The sequence below is a fragment of the Canis lupus genome, chromosome 34 (assembly GCF_003254725.2).
Source record: "Canis lupus dingo isolate Sandy chromosome 34, ASM325472v2, whole genome shotgun sequence".
Lineage (NCBI taxonomy): Eukaryota > Metazoa > Chordata > Mammalia > Carnivora > Canidae > Canis > Canis lupus.
In genome coordinates, this window is record NC_064276.1 from 32,604,263 (window position 1) to 32,627,480 (window position 23,218).

Sequence of the window (23,218 nt, forward strand, 5' to 3'; positions counted from 1 at the left end):
TTCGTTTAACATTTAAAATCTTTATAAAAGATAAACAAAACCTGATTTTCCCTTTATTTTATCATAATTGAAAAATGAAATCACTTAACACGATCACTTGATACATAATTTCCTTAAAACTTCTCTATGGTGAAACAAAGCTCTATATATTTAAAGAGTGTGTATAACATTTATAACACTCATGACAATTTCAAACCAACTAGCATTGATAAAACTTCAAATTACTATTAGTTGTGGCTATTTTTGGAAAAAAGGTACAAAGCTTATTAGGGCCCAGCATATCAGAAAAACTTAACTTTACATTGTCATAGAGTTCAAGAAGTGACATTATAGTGTGAAGACACTATAAGTTGCCATTTCCTTCTCATAAGTCTCTCAAAACAGGTTGCAAAAATATTCAGTACCTCATATATAATAACTAACAAAAATATTTCCATTGACTACCTTTTGCCCAGAGTGATTAAGGACCAAAAAATAGAATTCTTGTTGCTTTATTATCTGATAAACTGCTAGTAAGCTCCCATTAGAAGTTCTTTAGACATTACACCAAGTCATCTTGGTCTTCTGATCATATATATATATATCCATATATATATATATGTATTTTCAAGTAAAGAAATGTTTAACAGATGTAAACTATTTATTGAATATTTGCCACCAAATATTGTTAAATACATTATCTTGCAGCATATCGCTTTCAAGTTAAAATGTCAAACAAACACCAATATTTACAATTCTTTTAAGGAATGTTATATAATGACACATTAAGGCGTAAATTCTTTTGGCTTATAATTCTTAAAAGAATGATAATAGCAAAAGTGATGCAAAATCTTCAGTGTGAGATTATGATTAAGCTACATTTTACAAAAATATGGTGTAAGATGGCAATAATCCCATTCAACATCCTGGATTAGATCCCTTCAGGAGGGACTGATAATTTATACAGTCAAACTTTAAAATTTACAGATAAAGGCAGTTCAATACTGCCACTGAGAAGTACATCTCTTAACATATACAACTTTCAGGCCACAGTTTTGAAGGTCTGAAGTATCAAGTTGGTTTGATGAATTAGTCGATTGGCACTTATGAACACATTTATTGCCCTGTTTAAAAAAAAAAAAAAAAGAAAACCATTAATTTTGCCCAAAAAATTCATCCTTTTAAAATATTTATACTTGATGTCATCTACTAACAGTAGCAATGAAATCAATTTAGAAAAAAAAAAAGTCAAGTTAGTACTGAGGAACATGTTTTATACTAGCTTGGAATTGAATGGTCCTGCATCATTTGAAACTATCTAGGAATTACTGCCCCCTAGTGGTTCTGTTGGCAATAAGGTGTTGGTGGGCTGCTAATGATAGGTGGCGCCTCAACAAGCAGATCCCATGCCTAGGTTGAACAAATAATGGGCCAAAGAGGATTCAAATGTAGTCTCCAGCTTTGGTTTCATACAAGTTACCAAAATAATATCTGCTCCAGTATTATTCTCAGCCTCAAAATCTCTACATCAAGGGACATAATAAATACTTAACAAAAAGCTAATTACTTCAAATTTGACTTACCCAAATCTCTCTTACTTTCTTTCAAAAACAAAAAACAAAATAAAAAACTATGAGAATTCTAAACTACTTTTAGAATAAATCTACTTTTAAAACAAAATAATCATGTGGTCTCAGTATTTAAGAGCTGACAATATATTTAAAAATGTTCTTAAAAATTACTTTGTGCTGGGGCACCTGGGTGGCTCAGCAGTTGAGCATCTGCCTTTGACACAGGGTATGATCCCAGGGTCCTGGGATCGAGTCCCACATCAGGTTCCCCATGGGCAGCCTGCTTCTCTCTCTGCCTATGTCTCTGAATCCTCTGTGTCTATCATGAATAAATAAAATATTTTTAAAAAATTACTTTGTGCTGCACACCTTTCTCCTATCAGTCCACCTTCATGTGACTGGAACAAAGAACTGTGCCCTAGTCCCACTGTGTGCTCTTATCAGTTTCTCAATATCATAGCTAAAACTTGTATCTTCATCCTAGACATTTCTCAAAAAAGAGGGGCCAGAGAGAATTAATTAAATCAATGCAAATTCATCCCCCTATTGGAAGATGGCTCATAGGTCAGGCTCTATTAACATTTTTCAGTTTTGAGAAAACAGGTACAAAACTTGTGGCACATTATTCATATACAAATAATTATTAAGATGCTACTGGAGAAACAGTAGTAGCAGAGAGCCTGAATAATCCATACACAGAGTACATAACTCCAGATTAATGAAAATTAGGCTTTAAAGGAATTTCTACCTTTTGATGTGCTTATTTCATGATAATTCTTAATTAGAATCAGAAATAATGATCCCATCATGTAAATTATTCTTTTAATGTGTTTTGGTTATTTTGGCTTAGCAATGGAGACCAAGGAAAAACAGATGTTAAGTTTATTTTCAGAACACACCTGCAAGCTTATTAAAACGAAGTCATCAAGGAGCATTTCCCCTAGACTATCTGAACAGTAACAAAACCATTAATAAAATGTAGCTCAGTATCTTTTATTCATAATATAAACGTAAGGATTTCAACCTACTGGAACTGTTAAAAATGACTGAAAATTAACAGACCGTTCTAACATATTTTTATTATTTTTAAATATTACTATAATAATATTGTAATGTTCGACATGGATATAGGGATCTTTAAACTTCAATGGTAAAATAAAATGTTAGAGATCCCTTCCAATTATACATGAAATAATCACCATTTAGATTGCTTTTCTGACTTTAAGCAGTGAGAGAAAATGATCTTGTCTACAAAATTTCTAGTATTCTACTTGAGGTACAAAGAACTCTCTACATAAGGTACAATGTTACAGAAGACAGGGCCTCTTCATCAGCTTATACATTATATGTACATGTGTAAAATGTGTATGTAAAAACATTATTTTGGGGGGGTTTCCCAGACTGTTCTATAGATAATTGTATGTAAATTTAAAAGCAATGTCCAATTTACCTTTTTAGTATACTACTTATCTTATGGAATGACAGTAAAAGCCTCCCTCTTTCCAAACAGTGGGTCACAACCTTTGCAGCACTTTTAAATCACCTGGAACACTTAACACTTTTTATAAAAGACCTAAACCCTGGTCCCCACTCCAAGCTATCTGAATTAGAACCTCTGAAGTTGGGACTAAGGCACTAGAATTTTAAAAAACTAATAAACCAAAGTGATGATCCTAATGTGCAAATGGGATTGAGAACCATTGCTTTTTTTTTTTTTTTTCCATTGCTTTGTTCTTAAGGGACCTGTCAGTATCAGTATTATCTGGAAACTTTTTAGAAATGCAAATTCTTGGTCCCTGGGTGGCTCAGTCTGTTGAACATCAACTCTTGATTTTGGCTCAGGTCATTATCTCAGGGTTGTGAGATGGAGCCTCACATTGGGCTTCCACAGGTAGTCTGCATGAGATTCTTTTCCCTCTGCCCCTCCCCTCACTTGCTCTCTCTCTCAAAAAAAAAAAGGGAGAAAGAGAAATGCAAATTTTGGGGTCCACCCAAGACCTATAGAATGGAGAGGGATTCCAAAAGCAATCTGTTTTTTAATAAGCCCCCCAGGTAATTCTGATGCTACTGAAGTTTGAGAACCACAGATTCAGGGGCTGGTGAAGTAGGCCACTAAGCCAAATCTCACTCCTTGTGTTTTATATAGCCTGCAAGCTAAGAGTACTTTTGTATTTTTAAAATGGGGGAGATAAAAAAAAGGAGTATTATGTAACAGGCAAAAATAATACAAAATTCAAATTTCAGAGTCTATAAAAGTTTTATTAGAACATGGCCATAATGTCACTTGTTTTCACACTATAACTGCTTTTGCACCACCACAGCAGAGTTGAAGTAGGTAGTTCCCACAAGCCCACCATGTCAAAATAGTTGCCACGTGGTTTGTTTCAGAAAAAGTCTGCCAACTTCTGCTCTAGTCTAGTTATGGCTGGATTATCAACCTCTCACTATCTATTTTTAATAGTCTATCTTAGAGACTAGGTAGCTTGAGTATTAACAATATAGTAAAAGGGCTTAATTTATATGGTTTTCATATTATATAAAACCACATAATTTAATTTTAAAAGAAAAAGATGATGAGACTACTTACTTGCCATCTTTAAAATAGGTTTTCAGAGTATCACTGAAACTTTTGGAATACTTTACAAATTCTTTCTTTTGATGTTCAAGTGCCTATGGACATCAAATAGAGTAAGAAATATTAAATAAGAGAAATAACACAAAAGCCAAAATCAAAGATAAGAGATTACACAGAATATAGAATGGACTTTATATTACAGATTAAAATTTTTACAAGTATTAAATATGTTTTAACTCAAGGACAAAACCACTGGTTAATGATACAAAACTATTTTCAATAATCAAGCCATCTCAGTATTTAATTCAATAAAACAACTAAATGTAAATCAAAATGTAAAGTGGCAGCTTGTAAGGCGTCTACTAAACTTACCCTGCGGTTCTGGTATTGATACTTCTTGAAGACATTATTCACTGTATCAAGAAGTTCCTTTATTGCACTAGCTATATCCCTGTTGGATAAGGAAAAAAGAATTTTCTTAAAATCAGTTATATCTAGAAGAGAGGTGTTATTTTATATATATACATACATTTTAATTTTTTTAAGGATTACTAATCACACTGTTAATTACCTTACTAGCACTGCATCAAGCACAAACATATGACTGACTAGTTGGCTGGAGTTTTTTTTAAGCCTGTACCCTTCTGTGATGCTGTCTCTTCTCTTGAACAGCTGACCAAACATTCTACAACCAACTTCAATCTTCCCAAATCAGTAACATTTCATTCAGCATTACTTACTCAAATTTCTAAGAATTAGCTCTGCTTCTCATCTCTTCCAGTTACAATTTTTCCTTTCTCTGATGTAGCTGAATTCAATCTACTATATTATATTCCCCACTTTTGCTATGTCATGAACAATTACGTAAAATTTATATGTAACTCACTTCTGTTTTTATCAGCATTTCAAGTTACATACCTAATAGTTTGGATGTTTATTTTTTTTTAAAGATTGATTTATTTATTCATGAGAGACACAGAGAAAGTGGTAGAGACAGGGAGAGGGAGAAGGGAGGGAGCCTGATGTGGGACTCAATCCCAGGACCCCAAGATCACAATCTGAGTCAAAGGCAAATGCTCAACCACTAAGCCACCAGGTGCCCTAAAATTCTGCTTTAAAAAGGGATTATAAAACTGTGCTTTCAGGGCTAATCAACAACCTGAACATATGCTCCATATGCAATAGATTCCTTAGGTCAAAAGAGCAGTGAGTTCTCACTCACCTGTAAAGAAAAACAAAAAAAGCAAGAGTTTTCTGAATGATACCCCCAGACTTATCATGAATACTGGGAATATACCTGTACTTTAAAACTTAAAAAATAAGCCACCCCACCCCACCCCACCCCCCCCCCCCCGGTGATTTTACTGAGGAACCAAATTTCCCAATGTCTGGGAATCTAGAGCCTAGAACCAAGACTCTGGCCAACCTATCAGTGGCCAAAGAGCTTTATAAAGAACTCTATCAAAAGACCCAGACTGTTTATCCCTAGGCCTGATCTTCTCTAAAAATATCTGTGGCAATTTATATAAAATATTACATCATCTACATGTACACAGAACAGTATTTTCATTTAAGGCACTAAGGTCTGCACCAGGGAAGCTAAATTATATTACTAAGGGTTTATTTCCTACAAGAGAAAACAATCAGCACTAAAAAATACTTCAGACAATTAAACAAATTGGAACTGGAGAAAACTTGAGGGTAAAATAACTACAGTGTAATTATAAACAATTCTGGAGCTAAGTGATTCTGTGAAAAGGGACATATAGTATGGGTACAGTAGGATGAAATTTTAGCAATTTGCAGCTTTTGGTGCGATAACTTTGTGGAAATATATACTCAAAAGAGGACAACAGACATCAGATGAATGTAAACATATATCTTATCAAAAAAATTGCATGGAATAGGAGGCTTTCTAATCCTGTAACCCAAATTTATATATTTATGTGAACATTCGAAAGGAAGGAAATTCCTATGCTGTCTATTTATAGTTAGGTCTAGACTGGACACCTCTGGAAAAGCTACTCTGAAAACCATCAGGGAAACCAAACTCTGGTGAATTTTAGCATGTGGATATGTAAATGCAGATTATAAAGAGTAAATAGATAAACGCATGGCTTTCTGGTTTATTAAGTCACAAGTCTCTACTAGTCATCCATTACGATGTATCAGACCTAAAAAAAAAACCCTATGAATTATATTTATTAAATATTTGCATAAGCTTAAATGTAGTCAAACAGAAACATTCATTAATCAAAAGCACTTTTAACATATTTGTTTGCTGGATCATTTTTCCTAATCAACTCCACAGAGAAAAGGGTAAAAAAAAAAAAAAAAAAAAAAAAAACCTCTTATTTCACAATGCTAGTATGTGCTGTGAATGCATATATTGGGTTCTGCGTGAAGCATTTTATGTATAGCTTTTCCCTCGATTCTTACAACTGTTACCCTCATCTTCACAGCTAAATCTTAGAATAGAAATTCAAACCTAGCTCTGCTAACATATACAAAAATACCTGGATATTTATTAGCTGACAGGAATCATTTTTCTACTTTAATATAACCTATGAAATCACATATAGTACTTGGTATAAAAGTACCTGACACATACTTATTGAAACTAAAATAAATGAAGAAGATACCTTAAGTATGAAAAAGTAAAATATTTTAAAGAAAAAACAGTGACTGCACAGTAATGTTGTGCCTAAAGGATAAGCCATTTTTTATTTTGGTGCAATTTTATCCACTAATTTGTTCAACAACCATGTATGTATCAAAATGTGTCAGTATATATCAGAGATATGAATAATTTTACAGCTTACCAATCTATGTTAATTTATATGCGGTTGAATTGTAGTCTCACATATATTATCAACAAACTTTCCATGGCCAATTATATCTCCTAAAATGCTTAAGAAATTAATTTTAATTGCCAATACTCTTAAATGTAGTTGTGCTGAGTATGCTCCAGAAAACAAAAGTGAAATATTACTACTGCCCCTAAAATGAGAGACAAACCCCTAAATTCAGCCTCTGTCAATGACTGTAGATAAGACTCTTCGGCTCCTGACCTCAACTTCCTTATGATTAAAATGTGGCTGTTTATACAGTGCTTTTCAGACCTATTTCTCTAAAGCCACAACGGGTTTAGCAGAGATGCACTGGGGACTCCCCAGAAGGGTAAGATGGTGTCAAAATAGCAGGATGAAGGCTCTGGGCCTAACATATCTACCCCAGGTTCAACCACAACACTCTTCTCTCTCTTACCTACTGGCATTCTATATTAAAATATCCTTTATCACACCTCTTCTAGATTACAGAAACTGTTTTCAATCACTGGGTTAGGCCTGCATGACATATCTCAGACTGAGAAGCAGTAGAAGACCATGGAGTCTGTCTGCCTGGGTTTGAACCCAGATCTACCAATTTACCAGCTCTCTGATCTTGGAAAAGTTACTTAACTTCTTCACCTGTTATAGCAGTGCTATAATACAGTAATATACGTAAAGTGCTTAAAAAAGCACTGAGAACATAATCCAAGTGACTACTATCATTAAGATGATATTGATTCCATAAACCTCTCCTTCAATGACACGAGGCAAAATTTGCAAAAAATAAAAATATTATTTTTAAAATGTCAGATCTTCATAGAAATGTAGTATAGATTGTAAATATATGATCATCAAAACAAATTAATATCTTACTAAATTATTTGAAAACTCTAAAAATAAGTTGTCTAAGCAACCATGCTCCAGATCACTGGCAATTTATCCTTTTATGAGCAAAATATGTTTACTTTATGTTAGACTAAAAATAAAAATCCAAAACAGTTAATTCTCTTCCTTTTTCACATATTAAAAATAGTTAAAGGAACCTGAGGCTTTCTATAAAGGTAAAATATTTACCTCAGGATTTGTTCTCTGACATGAATTTTAGCTAGGCAATGAAAAGTCTTTTTCATACTTTCAGGTTCTCAATTAGAAGACCTAAAAGAAGAGGATCGCTCTTTGATAGCTGGGCTGAGTACCCATCACAAAGCATTACTTTCTACAATGGGATATTTTTCCCCATAGCACTCACAACAGGTGCCCAAACTAGCTAAAATAGCATCTTGCAATGTGAATTACAAAGACTACTATTTCCAAGAGATGTTAATATTTACAAGTGAACCTTTTTGCATTCTTTAAAGATACAAAGTATGACAACACAGCCTCTTCCAGACAGACAGATAGATAGACAGATAAATAAAAAATAAAAACAAAAAACCTGTACTAATGAATCTTTCCTGTTCAGCAATTTCTACCTGTGGTTTAACCAAAAGGTTGCACCGATATTGCCACTCTAATTCCCCAATCTTTTTGTTTTATCTGCAGTGAGGCTGAAGAAAATGATGAGACTCTACTTATCTAGAAATTATCTATTTTCCCCTAGTTCTCCCACCCTCTCAATCCTGGAGGACAGTGCCCCTGGTTTGAGAACCACTACTCAAGGATTCAAGGATGACCCTTCTTGCTGCTGCTCACCAGTCAGCCTCCTGGCCCCATGCATATTTTCAGTCTTGTGTAACCTGCATCCCCAAAAGTAAGGATTTGGAGGTTTACAGTTTGCCGAAATTAAAAACACTATTCAAGACGAAGAATACGTTACTTATCCTAATGACTTCTACCGTTTCTGAAACAAAAAAACAATATTGGTGTCCTTTGTTACCAATACTATAATCTATCTAACTTTATTCACTTTAATAAGATGTTACATTTTTGCATTATTTTTTGTGGTTCAAACTACATTCCAATTTATGTACATTTCATCTGTTTTTATATTAATATTCTAAAAAATGTTATCACACTCTAAAGCCAAATACCACAGCTTAGAAGTTAATACTCAATATGCAGCATTTAAAAGTTTCAAGTTTGATTTCAAATTAATATTTCAGGGATCCCTGGGTGGTGCAGCGGTTTAGCGCCTGCCTTTGGCCCAGGGCCCGATCCTGGAGACCCGGGATCGAATCCCACGTCGGGCTCCCGGTGCATGGAGCCTGCTTCTCCCTCTGCCTATGTCTCTGCCTGCCTCTCTCTCTCTCTCTCTGTGTGTGTGTGTGACTATCATAAATAAATTTAAAAATTTAAAAATTAATATTTCAATTTAAAATTAATGTCATACCAAAATAAAACACCTAGGATGAGTGGTTCCTTTGAAGCACTTTGAAATAAAGAAGAACCCAAAGCCAAAAGTTGCTTACTTGATTGTCTGCAGGAATCTCACTCTGTCATTGATCTCATCCGGGATCTTACTGAGAATTTGTTTAAGTGCTCGTGCCTTTTCATTTAGGTCCTGGAATTCTGGTTCTGGTCGTTCAATCATATACTCTGATAAAATAAATTTTTAAATATATAAATAAGTAGATAGATAGACAGATAGCATCATGCAACTCCCTGCCAAATTCAAGTCTACAAATTCCCAGTGTTGGTTAAAGATGTAGAAGGGGGAAAGAAAGGTCAGATGACTAGGAAAGACAAGCAGAATTCATTAAAGTTCAACTTAGTTCAGAAATAATTTTGGCTCTCTCCAAAGTAAAGTATGAGAACATGAAAATTATAAACATTTTCAATTTGGGATAAATGGAAATTCCATGAAATCTTAAAAAAACAAACAAGACAGGCTCAATCAAATTTATCAGGCCTCTGAAGCTGTATTTCATAAGGCAACCTTAAAGTAGTGACATTCATAACAAATATAATGGCAACATATATCTGTCAGTGGAGAAAATGAACTTAATAAAAACCTTTATGTTGAATATGTAATGGATTCCTGATATCAAAACCCAAATAATCTATGAATACCTTCAGCACATTTCTGAAATCTCAAAAACACAAAGTAATTGATAAAGATTTTTTCCTGCTATCACTACAGTAATAAGAACAACAGTAAGGATGGAGAGGAAAGCAGGAGGGGCGGAAGGCCCATTCGTCAAATAAAGACTTGGAGGAAGTGCTTTTCAACAACTGTAAGAAAATTAAACAAGATTCTGACTACCTTCTACATCATCAGCTGCCATTCGAAGAAGGGACTCTGTGAAGTTAACTTCTACACTTTTTTTCTCTAAAATTTTCATGATGATGTCTTGTGTGAGTCCTGGATTTTCTTTTTCAGCCTATAAAGAAGAGAAAACTAGTTTTAAAACACAGAAGCTCAATCAGCACTTTAAAGCCAAAACTTAATTGTTTAGAACCTGCTGGAAACTTCTGGGAGTGATCAACTTACAAAAGCAGAAATCTTTGTAAAGTAGGTGTGATGATGGCATTCACTTATGTTTTGCCAGAGCTTATGCATGGGTGACTTCTTATTATAGTCATGGTCCCATTTGCCATTTGAACATAAAGTACTTAACATTTCCTATTTCTCTTCTACACTCACTTGCAATCAAACTGGTAACAAAAATAGAAATAAAAGATTATATATATTTTAGTAATCCATCAATTACTCTGTTCAGTAGTTTAAATACACTAAGGATTTTAAGCTTTTTTTTCATTAGCTAATATTCCAATTTAAGGATCAAGCAATAACTTATCTTACCAGTACTTTGCAGATTCTTTGCATTTAAATGAACAGAATGTCAGGAAAAACAAAAGCAAAACAAACAAACAAAAAAAAAGGATTTCTTTTGTAGGTTTTATTTAAGCTATCTAATCCTTTAACTAGTTTTCCACATAAAGATTTTCATTGCCTATTTTATTTTTGTGGCAAGAGTATTTCCTTTTGTAGCAAAATACCTGTAGCAAGAATAATTTACCAAACATCATTTAATACTTTTGCTACCTCCTGAGCTTGTTTCATTGATGAATTTGCATTAGTTCTTTGTTACTTACACTCACTAGGGCACTAAAATCTTCTAGCCAGCTCAAGACTGAACATAGAAAGCTCTGAGTTTACCAGAGTTAATTTTCAGATTTTGGTTTTCTCCCAGTAATTCTTTCCATTTTATTATTTTTAAAAATTTTATAATGACACTCTAAGTTTGTTTTTTTTAGGATACCTGCTAATTTTAATCATTATGCTGATGATTTCCTATCATCTTTGTCCAATATTAAACAGCAAAAAGAAACACAATTTATGATTCTAAGCAGACAGCAATCTATTTGCTTCCACATATGTCAAGCACATTTAACCTCTGCCTTTTCAATTCCATTCTGGTATCACTGCAGATCCAGCTTTCTTTCATTCCTATTGCCCTTTCCATTATAACATCTTGTTTCTCATTAGGCTTCAAGTATCAAAAACTGAAAGGTTTTGGAATGGAATGGGGAAAGAAAATATTCACATTTATCTCAATCTTGGGATCACTTAACTGCTGTCACATGCTATTCAAGGAAATCACTTTGATAATGATTAATAACGATAAAGCGTATCCTACTGAATTCCATTTCCTTTATGCATGTTTTGATTTTTCCTTCCATGAATATATTCAAGAAAGAATTCATTTTTACAAAACAAGAGTTACCTTTAAGGGAAAAGTTGTACAAACATGGGTTAAGAAAGTCATCAACATGGGGTCCCTGGGTGGCGCAGCGGTTTAGCGCCTGCCTCTGGCCCAGGGCGTGATCCTGGAGACCCGGGATCGAATCCCACGTCAGGCTCCCGGTGCATGGAGCCTGCTTCTCCCTCTGCCTATGTCTCTGCCTTTCTCTCTCTCTCTCTCTCTCTCTCTGTGTGACTATCATAAATAAATTAAAAAAAAAAAATTAAAAAAAAACTACCTATTAAAAAAAAAAGTTATCAACATTATTAATTTGGTGAGCTGCCACAAAATTACATACAGTATAAGCCAGTATTTGATAACTGTGCTTTATCTTCTTTCTCTAAATAGCATTAAATTACCTATATAATGAATTATCTTACAAAGTAGGAGAGCACTCTCCACGTGCTTACAGAATATGCCAGCAGAAAAACATCTCTCTCTGATTAAGTTATAATAAACTGTCAGAATCATTACATGCTAGAAGACTGAGAATAAAGCTTTCAATACCAAGCTGGCGTGGAGCCTCAAAGTGCCCAAACTGGAGCATTACAGAAATCTTACGGAAGTCTCTAACCTTCTCAGCTTACACATGTTCTTATTGCTAAGAAAAATACCTTAATAATGGTTATGTATTAAGTAGTTAAGTTCAAATAACTTAGTAAGTACTTGTGTCCTAACAACTTAGTGGTCTTTAAAAAATATGTAAATTAAAAGAAAAACATTTTATTTCATTCTTAAATAACCATGATTCTTACTAATGAGATGCATTCACCTGTCGGGCACTGCATAATTTCTAAACCTTGCCACCCTGATTTCCTTTTGAACACTGATATTCTTGTGGTACTTACTTTTTATCACAGCAATGGCCAAAATTCCAACTCCACAAAGATATGACATAATGGAAGAAGCCCAATCGAATACGCTGACGAAATTGTAAACTACCAAACTGGCATAGTTCACATAGTGTCAAAGAAATGTTTAGTATCACTGTGTTCCTTTAAATTTTGAAAATAACTCATGGAGCCCATCTGAGTTTGCTGTGAGGTGCCAGGATGCCTCGGCACCTAGCTTGGGAACAATTGTCTTAGTATCTTCTGGCTGAAATCCTAGTACTTACTTTTCATTTTAAAAGTCTTAAATTTACCCAATTCCTCTGACTGACAAAATAAATAGATCTGTGCTTAAATTGGAGACTTTATCTATACTTTAACATTTTCTCTCAGAATATAACTGAGTTCTGTGGAAGTTCAATTTTTATGAAGAATCCAACTGTAAGAAAAAACTATCCCCAAAGGCAGTAACGTCCACTCTTGTGATTCAGTGATTCTCAACAGCATAACCTATCAGAACTTTCCAGAGGGGGAAAGAACAAAGGAGAATAGATATCTTAAAAGATAATTTTCACTAGTATTTTTTTCTTGGGGAATAATTTTTATCCATTTTTTCATGATAATAAAAATAAATACTAAACCTTGATAAATGACACTGTGGTCAAAGAACTAGAAATATGTATATATATTTTCAGTTTATTATCCCTATTCATATAGGGATATATGGCAAGGTGAGCCTTTTATTTATTTATTTTATTTTTGAGAAAGAGGAAGTGTTAGTGTGGGGAGGAGCAGAGGGAATAGGAGAAGCAGACTCCTTGCTGAGCAGGGAGCCCGATACAGAGCTCGATCCTAGGACCCCAGGATCATGACCTGAGCAAAGGCAGATGCTTAACTACCTGAGCCACCCAGGCACCCCTGGGTGAGGCTTTTAAAATCTTTTTCAAATAAGTTGTAGTTTTAAAAATGCAAAAATCTTCATCTTTTTAATGCACACCCTTTTAATTCCATTTGAAATTTAACAAATTAAATCTGATAATAAAAATAAATCAATGCCAAACTGACTAATTTGTTTTCCTCTCACAATAACTTCCACTTTCCCCAGTTAACAATCAGTGCCATGGATAATAAAATTTATCCATACGTTAACAAGGCCTTTTATAGCCACGTACTTTAAACACACTGTTTGCTTTTAAATTGTACATTAAGTTAAAACATCAGATTATATATAAGGATATTTATGAGAAAAAGCTTAATGAAATTCATTATTTTACCTCTTTGAGAAATGATACTGAAAATAGATCTATCACTTCAGAGTCCTCTGATCCACAGGAGAAATTTCTCTCTGTTCTTGCTATCAAGAAAGCTAAAAAACTGACTTTTGCCTTATCAATACCATATTGTGCAATAGGTCGCCTTTCCTTCCTTTCTTCGGCCACAAACAAAATAGCAAGTTAGCTTAAAATAGTTTCCATCATGCCTCCTTAATAACCAAATATGCCATTCCAGAGCCACACTGAAGCTCAAGGAAAAAAAAGAAAAACAAATTGGTATTGCTTCATTCATTCTCTTCATTAACCCAAAGATGTGTCAGAACATATTTTAATGAAGCTACTATGTATGCATACACTGGCACTGCATTTTAGAGTATTAATCACATCAAAACAGTTTTAATATAATACATACAATGTAAATTATTTTGGTGAGGTAAGAGAGATGTCTAGTGATAGCTGTGCTAGCAATTAAGAATGGTTTCAATAAACTATCTTTGCAATAAAAAAGAAATCAAACGTGATGGATTTAGAGTTTTAATCCAATAAAACTTGATGATAAATGTATTCTAGATTTAAACATTAAAATACTTTTAACCTGAGATATGTTATTTTAGCTATTGATGGAAACAAACATACACAATATAAACAAAAATTGATGTTTGGAGCACCCTGATATACAGTGGGAAAGGAAGGGGGATCGATGAAGTTTTATCTGAAAGAATGCACCCAATATATAGAAGAGAACTGTCCAACAGACATATAACGCAAGCAACAAATATCATTCGTTGTAATTGTAAATTTTCCAGTGGCCACGTTACAAAAGTAAAAATAAGCATGTGAAATCATTTTAAGAATACATCCAAAGTACTATCATTTCAATATGTAATTAATATAAAATACTCCTTATGGAGTTATTCTTCAATCTTTTTCTTATACTAAGTATTCAAAATCTGGTGCGTATTTAATACTTGAGGTACAACTCAATTTGAACTAGCCATACTTCAAGTACTCAACAGCAACGTGTATCAAACAGTTCAAGTCTACAGACAATGAAAAAGTTCACTCTGAGTGACTTGGCTGTGTATTTGCAAGGTATCCTTAATATGTTCCACACACAGGACTTGTTTTCCCATCAAAAACACTGTTTAATGGTTATGTTCTGTAATTAAGCTATATGGAAAACATCTTTTTGAATTATACTTTTACAACAGTTTTTATCAAGTCAAATAATAGAAAAATAAATTCAAAAATATACTCTAAACCTAAAGAGAGAAGATTCCAAAGTAGTCAGTTTCCAAAGCACAAAGTAACAAAAAGATGAATGCTAAGGAAACAGCATTTGTTTTAATTCACTTTTGGCAAGTGTTTTAAACTTTACAGAGTACACTAAAGCAGATGTGAGACAGGTGAAGAGGTTTTCACTAAAAGGAAATAAAGTGGCAATTATCACATGGTATTCAGATTTATAAGTAACATACATTTTAATCATCATAATAAATTATTTGTACCTCACCTTAATGAAAGCTGCTCTCAGTGTCTGAGCTGCAGACAGGTTTACTCGTTCTAGCTGCAATATAAATTTTAAATTGCTATTAGAATCAATTTTCTTAGAAAAAGCACATTTCTGATATTCCATTATATAATAATAACACTGATAAATCCATCATTCAATAAACAAAAATACTTGCAAATTCTAAATCACCTTAATTCTTCAAATACACAGGTTATCTAAAATTTTCGTTAGAAACCATGAAAAATTAAGGATGTATGAGTTCTCCATTAAAAAAAAAAAGACACACTACCTTGAAAGTAGATTTATGATAAATCCAGAATGCAAAATAGTATTAAGTCCCCATAGAAAGAATAAACATATTTACTTCAATTATTGAAAATACGGTTCAAGATCAACTCCCAATGCTCTGTTGCAAATATAGGGCAAACTGGGTATGCTCTGAATAGACAATGTCCAACAACAAGAAAACATTTATTAAGATTTTTTATATTTATTACCTCACCCCTTTTAAATTATTTTACAATCCCTTAGCCAAGGATTAAGCTGAGTTTAGTCTATTTTATTAAATAGCAAATGGTACTGACAAAAGAGTTGATCCTAAATAAAGACTGCGGATCATCTGTCCTCTATTTTATCCAGATTAAAAAAAGGTTACCTAAAATACTAAATCAAAAGTTCAATATCAAAGCTTTTAAAATAGTATCAAATATGTGAGGTTTACAATTTTGAATGACACATGTCTTTATCGTACACTTTACAGAATTCACTTTTCAGCAAGCCAAAGAGACATACAATTCCATAAAAATAATGCCATTTGTTGAAGAGTTAACTGCTAGGCTTAAAGTAACCACCTTCAGTTAAATTCATATTCTTTTAATCCCTAAAGACTGGGCCAATTAACTCAATAAAACTCAATGTATAGATTTTTTTACTGGGGACAATATTAAATGTTCAAAAACAATGTAAACAAAAATTGGATAGGATTTTTATGCCAGTGGAATATTTTTACCAAAACCTATGAACATATCCTATCTTGCAATAACTATTCCTTTCAATCCTTGAGGTAATAAATATAAGTTTTCCTTTACAGACAATATACACATATACATATCTAAGGAATCGCCTACACTTTATTAAACCAATTTTTTTTCTAAACATGACAGAAATGCCGAGAACTTTATCTCCTTACAAATTATACACCTTAAAGCATAAAAGCAACAAAATATGCCAACATAAATACTTTATCTCCAAAAATAAATAAAAGACCATTTAATTCAGTTTTAAACTTGGCTTCTACAAATCCAGTAAAATCTAACCTTGCCTTACTAGGTAAAAGAGAAGACACAAGAGGACCAGGTAGACAAATACAGCAAAAAAGCAATATATAAGCTTATAAAATTAAAGTATGCTGCCACAAATGAAAAATTTTCTTCTTCCACAGAATTCATTTAATTGTAACAAATACTATTTAAGATTAAAATTATAATACAGCTCTTCTGATCTCAAGATCTTGCGTAAGGGAGGGAGAGGCAGACAGACAGGATGAATGTTTCCACTCTGATAGGAACCATTTCCTTATTTGGGTTTACACCACACTCTGACCTCTTTCAACAAGTCAAAGGTCTGAGTCAGATGTGTACCTTCAAGTATCAGCATTATTAACTTATTCTGTACTGCCCTGGCTGGTATGTGAAAGGGTCAAGGCAAGTAAAAGAGGCCCAGAAAAGTCAGCAAAGAACTAATAAAATTAGCCAAGACAGACATCAGATTTCTAGATTAAGTTTACATATGTGTATCTTGGAAAAGAAAGGGAAAGGTCAGGCATATACTAAATCAAATCTGTGAGCTGTGAAGCACCTCAACCAGAACTCTGCTGGGAGTCATTTTGGGATACATTATATACCCACACGTCTGCCAATAAACCCACTAGGCTTTTATTACTCATGTGATATCCCTATTGCCCAGGGAGTACCAGGCATACAGCACATATCTATTGTTTTTATTTGAACTTAATCTCTCATCCATAATTTATCTAAATTGTTCTTGAATCTATTTATAATTTGTAGTCTGTAATACTTAAGACAGCAAGATATGTTCTTATCTTCCCTAATAAAAAGTGCTTCCCTTTTAGATCTTTCACTTGTGATGGATGATTTGATTAAAGATCATGTTCATCTTACCTTTCATGACAGTACTAGCTTCTGGTAGTATCCTAATAACAGTTATCATTTAGTTAGCACATATAATGAATTTTGCTATATATTTTTATATAGAGTATCTCAACCTCACAATCTCTAGCTATCATCATCTCTATTCTACTGAGGCAGAAATTCAGTTTGCATAAATTTACCCAAGTTCAATAGCTAGTACACAAAGAGGCAGGATTTATGCATAACAAATCTATCTGGCTCCAAAACCTGTGCACAAGTCACCTGAATTACTAGGATAATTAGTGGATGTTTTGGAAACAAAAGAAAATGGTAATTCTTTTCTGTTCTAAACAAATCCCTGTGTTTCTAATCATGTGTAAAAAAAGTCAATGTGAGAGATACAAAAAAATAGATTATAGTCCTGGAACCCCAGAAGATCAATTTAAGTAAGCAGCTACATGGATATTGATGGGACCACTATCAGCTGAAGTAGAAAAAAAAGTCTTTATGGAAATGAGGTCTGAACTGGTCCCTGAAGAATGTACCCTCTTAAAATCACCTTCCTTGGCCATTTGCCCACTTACACGTTTCTTCAGAGTTGGTAACATACATGGGCATGTTTTTATATTAAGTTTAGAACAGAAAAGAATTACCATTTTGTTTCCAAAACTTCCACTAATTATCCTAGTAATTTTTTTAGCATTTGGGATTACAGTTGTTGGCTAGGGTATCTTTAAAGAGCTAATGCAATCATTTCTTAGTAGTAATTGATTCTGAATTCAAAGGAGGAGTAGGGAACATATGATTACACCTTGCATTAAGGGATATCTGGACTAGGAGAGGCTTTCCTTGGGCTTCAGCCATCTAGGAATTCCACGTCACCAGTAAAAGGTAAAGGAAAAGTAAAAGGGTAAAGGAAAAAAAGGGTAAAGGAAAAAAAGGGAATGAACACAAGAGAAAAGGGGACCAAATCGCATCTTATCAAAAAGGCAAAGTGCCTCCTGAAGTCCCAGCTAGAGGGAAATGAACCTAACAGTGGAGCTCTCACTCCAACCTCACATTCTCCCCACTCTTAGTTTTGTGAGCTCCTCCTGTAGTTTATTCTTCATAAACTTGAGAGCACTATTAACTGCAAACTTGTCAAATTTAACTCTCATATGTTTATAAAAATATTTCAAAAGCTTACACATAAATTGATCCCATAGGGACCGCATTTATTGCACTGGTCCCTCCAAAGATATCAGTTCATTCCTATACTTGACTCTCTAGTTATCAAGCCCATGTCTTACACCTGTAATTTAAAAACAAAATCCATTTAATTCTTTGGTTGCTCAAGTTTTGCAGGTCTTGCATTAAATCCTCTGAAAGTATTCCTCCTTTTGTTTTTTTAAGGTCAAAAAAATTAGGTTAGTGGGGCACCTGAGTGGCTCAGGGGGTTAAGCATTTGCCTTTGGTTCAGATCACAATCCCAGGGTCCTGGGATCATGCCCTGCATCAGGCTCTCTGCTCAATGGGGAGCCTGCTTCTCCTTCTCTGCCCCTCCCCCTGCTTGTGCTCTCTCACTTTCTCAAGTAAATAAATAAAATCTTAAAAAAAAAAAAAATTAGGTTGGTTCTAAATTATCTACAAATCTCGCTTCCTCAAAATCAAGCATGATTTTTCCATGCTGACATCTTTCCCCCACCACACAAAAACTATCGATCCTATTCTTTTAAAGGATTCAAACAAGGCTTAGACACAAGAAAAAGGGGCACCTGGGTGGCTCAGTCAGTTAATAAGCATCCAACTCTTGATTTCAGCTCAGGTTATGATCTAAGGGTCCTGGGATCAAGCCCAGTGGTGGACTCCCCACTCAGCAGGAAGTCCGCTTCTCCCTCTTCCAAAGCCCCTCCCCCTGCTCATGCTCTCTCTCTTAAATAAACAGATAACTCTTAAAAAAAAAAAGGCACAAGAATAAAAGGTTCATCTCTATGACTCAAATGAAAATGAGGTGAGTCAGGTCAAAAAAAAAGCTAGAACAAAAGTACATAGACTCGAGGCTACCTATAACTTTTGTGCTACCACACAAAAGACCAATGCAATCATGTGTTTTATACATATTAAATGTAGTAAATGTTTCTAAAATAATCCATTTCTGGGGTCACCATGTTGTCCAGCAAAAAAAAAGTAAGCAGAGCCACCTATTATAAAAATGTTTCATTAAAAATTGCCTAGGAGGGAGCACCATGGGTGGCTCAGTGGCTAAGTGTCTGCCTTTGGCTCAGATCGTGATCCTGGGGTTCTGGGATCGAGTCCCACTTCAGGCTCCCCTACGGAGCCTGCTTCTCCCTCTGCCTCTCTCTCTGCCTCTCATGAATAAATAAATAAAATATTTTTAAAATAAATAATAAAATCTTTGCCTACAAGAATGCAAAACTCTAAGGAATGATCACAGTTCTACCAGAAAATTGCATGAAAGACTTGAATAACTACATTCCTAGTACTATTCTCAGCACTACAATATATTAAGTCATTTATTTCACAGAGTTATGAGAAATAAGTATATTATGGGTTAAGTCATTTATTTCACAGAGTTATGAGAAATAAGTATATTATGGGTTAGCATCATCTTATAAATAAGGAAAGATAAGATTACATAGCCTACAGTAAGGGACAGAGTGGCAATTTTTACACAAGATATTAACTGTGATCACCTCTAAATGGTGGTACTGCAGGTAAAACCCAGGCATTCACTGTGGAGAAGTGTGTTTTTACTATGCTCCAATTTGAGGGTTTGATTTTTTTAAATTAAAAAAGGGGGGGGGGATAGCTAGGTATGTGAAGTTGGAGAAGTATTCCCAGATTTCATTTGCTTATTGGATAAAATTAAGAGTTGCATATTCTGCTGAGTTGGCAGAAAGAACTAGGCTGGATGCTTCTGAATAGAGTATTAATTACTTATTTAGAAATACCATTTTTGTGTGATTTATAAACAAGCATATAAACCCTTGGTGATATAAAATTCATATTTGGTTGCAAAACTGTTTATTTCTATCTCAAAATACAATGGCTATTTCTTCAGAAATTATACATCACCTTAAATCAATTCCTCTAAAAAGTCATAGGAAATGATGATACATGGTATATCTTTTCCTGGAATGAAGAATTGAACCCTACCTCTCTCCTCCATGCACAAAGAATCAGTAGAAAGTAACACAGCACATGAGTACCTAATCTAAGATCTGTCATGAGGCTTCTATAAACTCACTATTCCATAAGGTAACTGGGAGACCTATTTCACAGTACATTTACAACACATGCAATATACTTGGACTCTGAACTCTGTAGCAGCTGATTAAGAAGACTACTCCTTTCTCAGCTATCTTGGCATAGCTTCATTAAGTTTAGCAAGCATCAGACTCCCAGAATGCCACATATGACTTTGCTTGTGAACTGGAGTAACAGTACTCAAATTTCCCAGGTGTAAGGATGCCCTACTATCTAAAAATCTGTTCTACAAGATGACTTTCAGATTACCGTGGATACTATGGATGTAATATTAAGGTGAGAATGCAGAAGCTTTTTTAACTCTTACAATACACTGTGGACAAAATTAAGTGCATAATTTAGCTCCAGAGTTAAACATTCATCTCTACTCTGGTACTACTTTCTATAAAATTAATTTGACCACCATTTTATCTTTAAATCCACATAACATAGAAAAACAGAGTCAAACTAAATTCTAATTTTCCCATTAGTAGATCTGTAGAAAAATCTATGTTTGAACTATAGTTTAACTGATCAGAGATGTCTCATTTTAGATGTTAAATTAATATACTGGAATGTCAGAGAACAACGCCAGTTTTTTATTCTTTTCAACTGAGCATTTCACATTTGAAAGTACATTTTATTTCATTCCTAAATCAAGCCACAGATTTCATATCCTTATTAAAGAGACCTACTACCACTATTCCTAAAAGCCTGTTATTTCTGAACACACTTGTTTTTAAATAACATGGCAGAAATAACTTTTTATAAAATGCTTGTTGCCATAATGTTAGATCATAAATTCAAGAATTAGACCCTGACAATATGACATAGTAGCTCAGTCTGCTTTATCTAGCCATTTGATTTTCAAATCAGTTTTTTTTAATTTATTTATGATAGTGAGAGAGAGAGAGAGAGAGGAGAGAGGGAGAGAGGGAGAGAGGGAGAGAGGGAGAGAGGGAGGCAGAGACACAGGCAGAGGGAGAAGCAGGCTCCATGCACCGGGAGCCCGATGCGGGACTCGATCCCGGGTCTCCAGTATCGCGCCCTGGGCCAAAGGCAGGTGTCAAACCGCTGCGCCACCCAGGGATCCCTCAAATCAGTTTTAACAATTAATTCTTGAACCAACTATGAAACATTTGGCAAACATTCTAATTCTGGTCCCATTAACCCACATATTTTTTAGGTATCATCTGTCGAGAATCGTTGCCTTTATTTCTGGAAGAGATTTACCAGCCCATTCATAGCCTTTCTTTTGCTTTCAAATTAATTTTTCTTATACATTAATAAATTAGAAAATATATCAGTATTAATCCTAATAGTTCATTTTATCAGAATCTCATATCCTATATAACTATTTTCCAAAGGCAAGATTCATATAAAATCCATTTTCCATATGTAAGAAAAGACCACTCTAGTTGTTAGGAAAAAAGCTTCTCTTACTCCTTTTCACTAACCTAGAGGATCAAACAGAAGCTCTGCAATGTAAATTGTCCTTTCTTTAAGTAAAGACTCGTAACACTAGATAAATATAGAAATGCCCCAAATAACTTGGCCCAAATGCCCATAGTGATAGCTAGCTATACAGACCCAAGAAGAAGGTGCACCTCTGGGTAGAACTGCCATAATGGTCTTGAAGCACCTGAGATGTTAAAATACTAATCATCAACGTACATTATTTAATAGCTTGAGTGACTGTCTTCTTGCCTCAAGGTAAGGTATAAGGATAATAAAATAATGCATTTGCTTCAACATCTGTGTTCTCTACAGTTCTTGAGAAGAGGTATAATGCCTTTTTCTTTTCCACATTTCCAGACCCTAGCAGACTACTCAGCAAATAAATGGCTGACATTTAGTAAATATTTACTAAACAGAACTGAAGCACTTGCTTCTAACAAGAACTGTAGTCTTATAATGAGTGGGTACATATTAAAACAAAATGGTGGAATTAATTACTGGGAGGCTGGCTATACCCGCCAGAGATGGGTATTACCAGCCCTAAGAGAGTGCCTCCAATGCTACTATAGTATCAGTATAACAGGGACACGTTTTTCAAAAGATGCCTCCTATTGCTTCCTCTTTAGTAACAAAACTAAATTTCCCAACCTCCTTTCCAGCTAGGTGTGATCATAAGACTAAATTCTTGCCAATGAGATGTAAATGGAAGTCCTGTATAGGACTTTCGGAAAGGTTCCTTGAAGGAAGCTGAACTAGCTGGAAGTAACATCCCACCTCCTGTTCCACTTTCTTGTGTCTTCCAAACAACAACTGAGGACATGATGAGTAGAGATTCAGCAGCCATCTCACATGCTAAAGTGACCTTGATAATGGAAAGTAGGCAAAAAAAAAAAAAAAAAAAAAGTAGGCACTAGGACACTGAGTCATAATAATAGTAACACTGGACCACTTACCTCCACAATTTTTTATGCAAGAGAAATAACTTCTATCCAAGCTACTGTTTTTGAGTATTCTTTTATGTCACTGAACCTAATAACATTATTTGATAGATAGCATTTGAAATTTCAAAATGTATGTCTGAAATGGCAACTAGGTCTGTGATTTCC

At 34.2% G+C, this 23,218-nt stretch overlaps 1 protein-coding gene across 3 annotated transcripts in view; it reads right to left on the reverse strand.

Moving 5' to 3' along the window:
• Positions 1-621: 621 nt before the first annotated feature.
• Positions 622-23,218, reverse strand: part of PDCD10 (programmed cell death 10) — a 41,390-nt gene continuing 18,793 nt past the window's right edge. For 2 of the 3 annotated variants that reach the window (XM_025425491.3, XM_049105627.1), the window contains 6 exons: positions 15,259-15,312; positions 10,159-10,276; positions 9,365-9,491; positions 4,498-4,576; positions 4,138-4,220; positions 622-1,103 (listed from right to left, as the gene is read on the reverse strand). In XM_025425491.3, the coding sequence (XP_025281276.1) occupies positions 1,022-1,103; positions 4,138-4,220; positions 4,498-4,576; positions 9,365-9,491; positions 10,159-10,276; positions 15,259-15,312 (543 nt within the window). In that variant the 3' untranslated portion in view covers positions 622-1,021. Of the gene's footprint in view, positions 1,104-4,137; positions 4,221-4,497; positions 4,577-9,364; positions 9,492-10,158; positions 10,277-10,386; positions 10,525-15,258; positions 15,313-23,218 lie in introns of those variants that run through there. The other variant, XM_049105628.1, reaches the window with a different exon arrangement.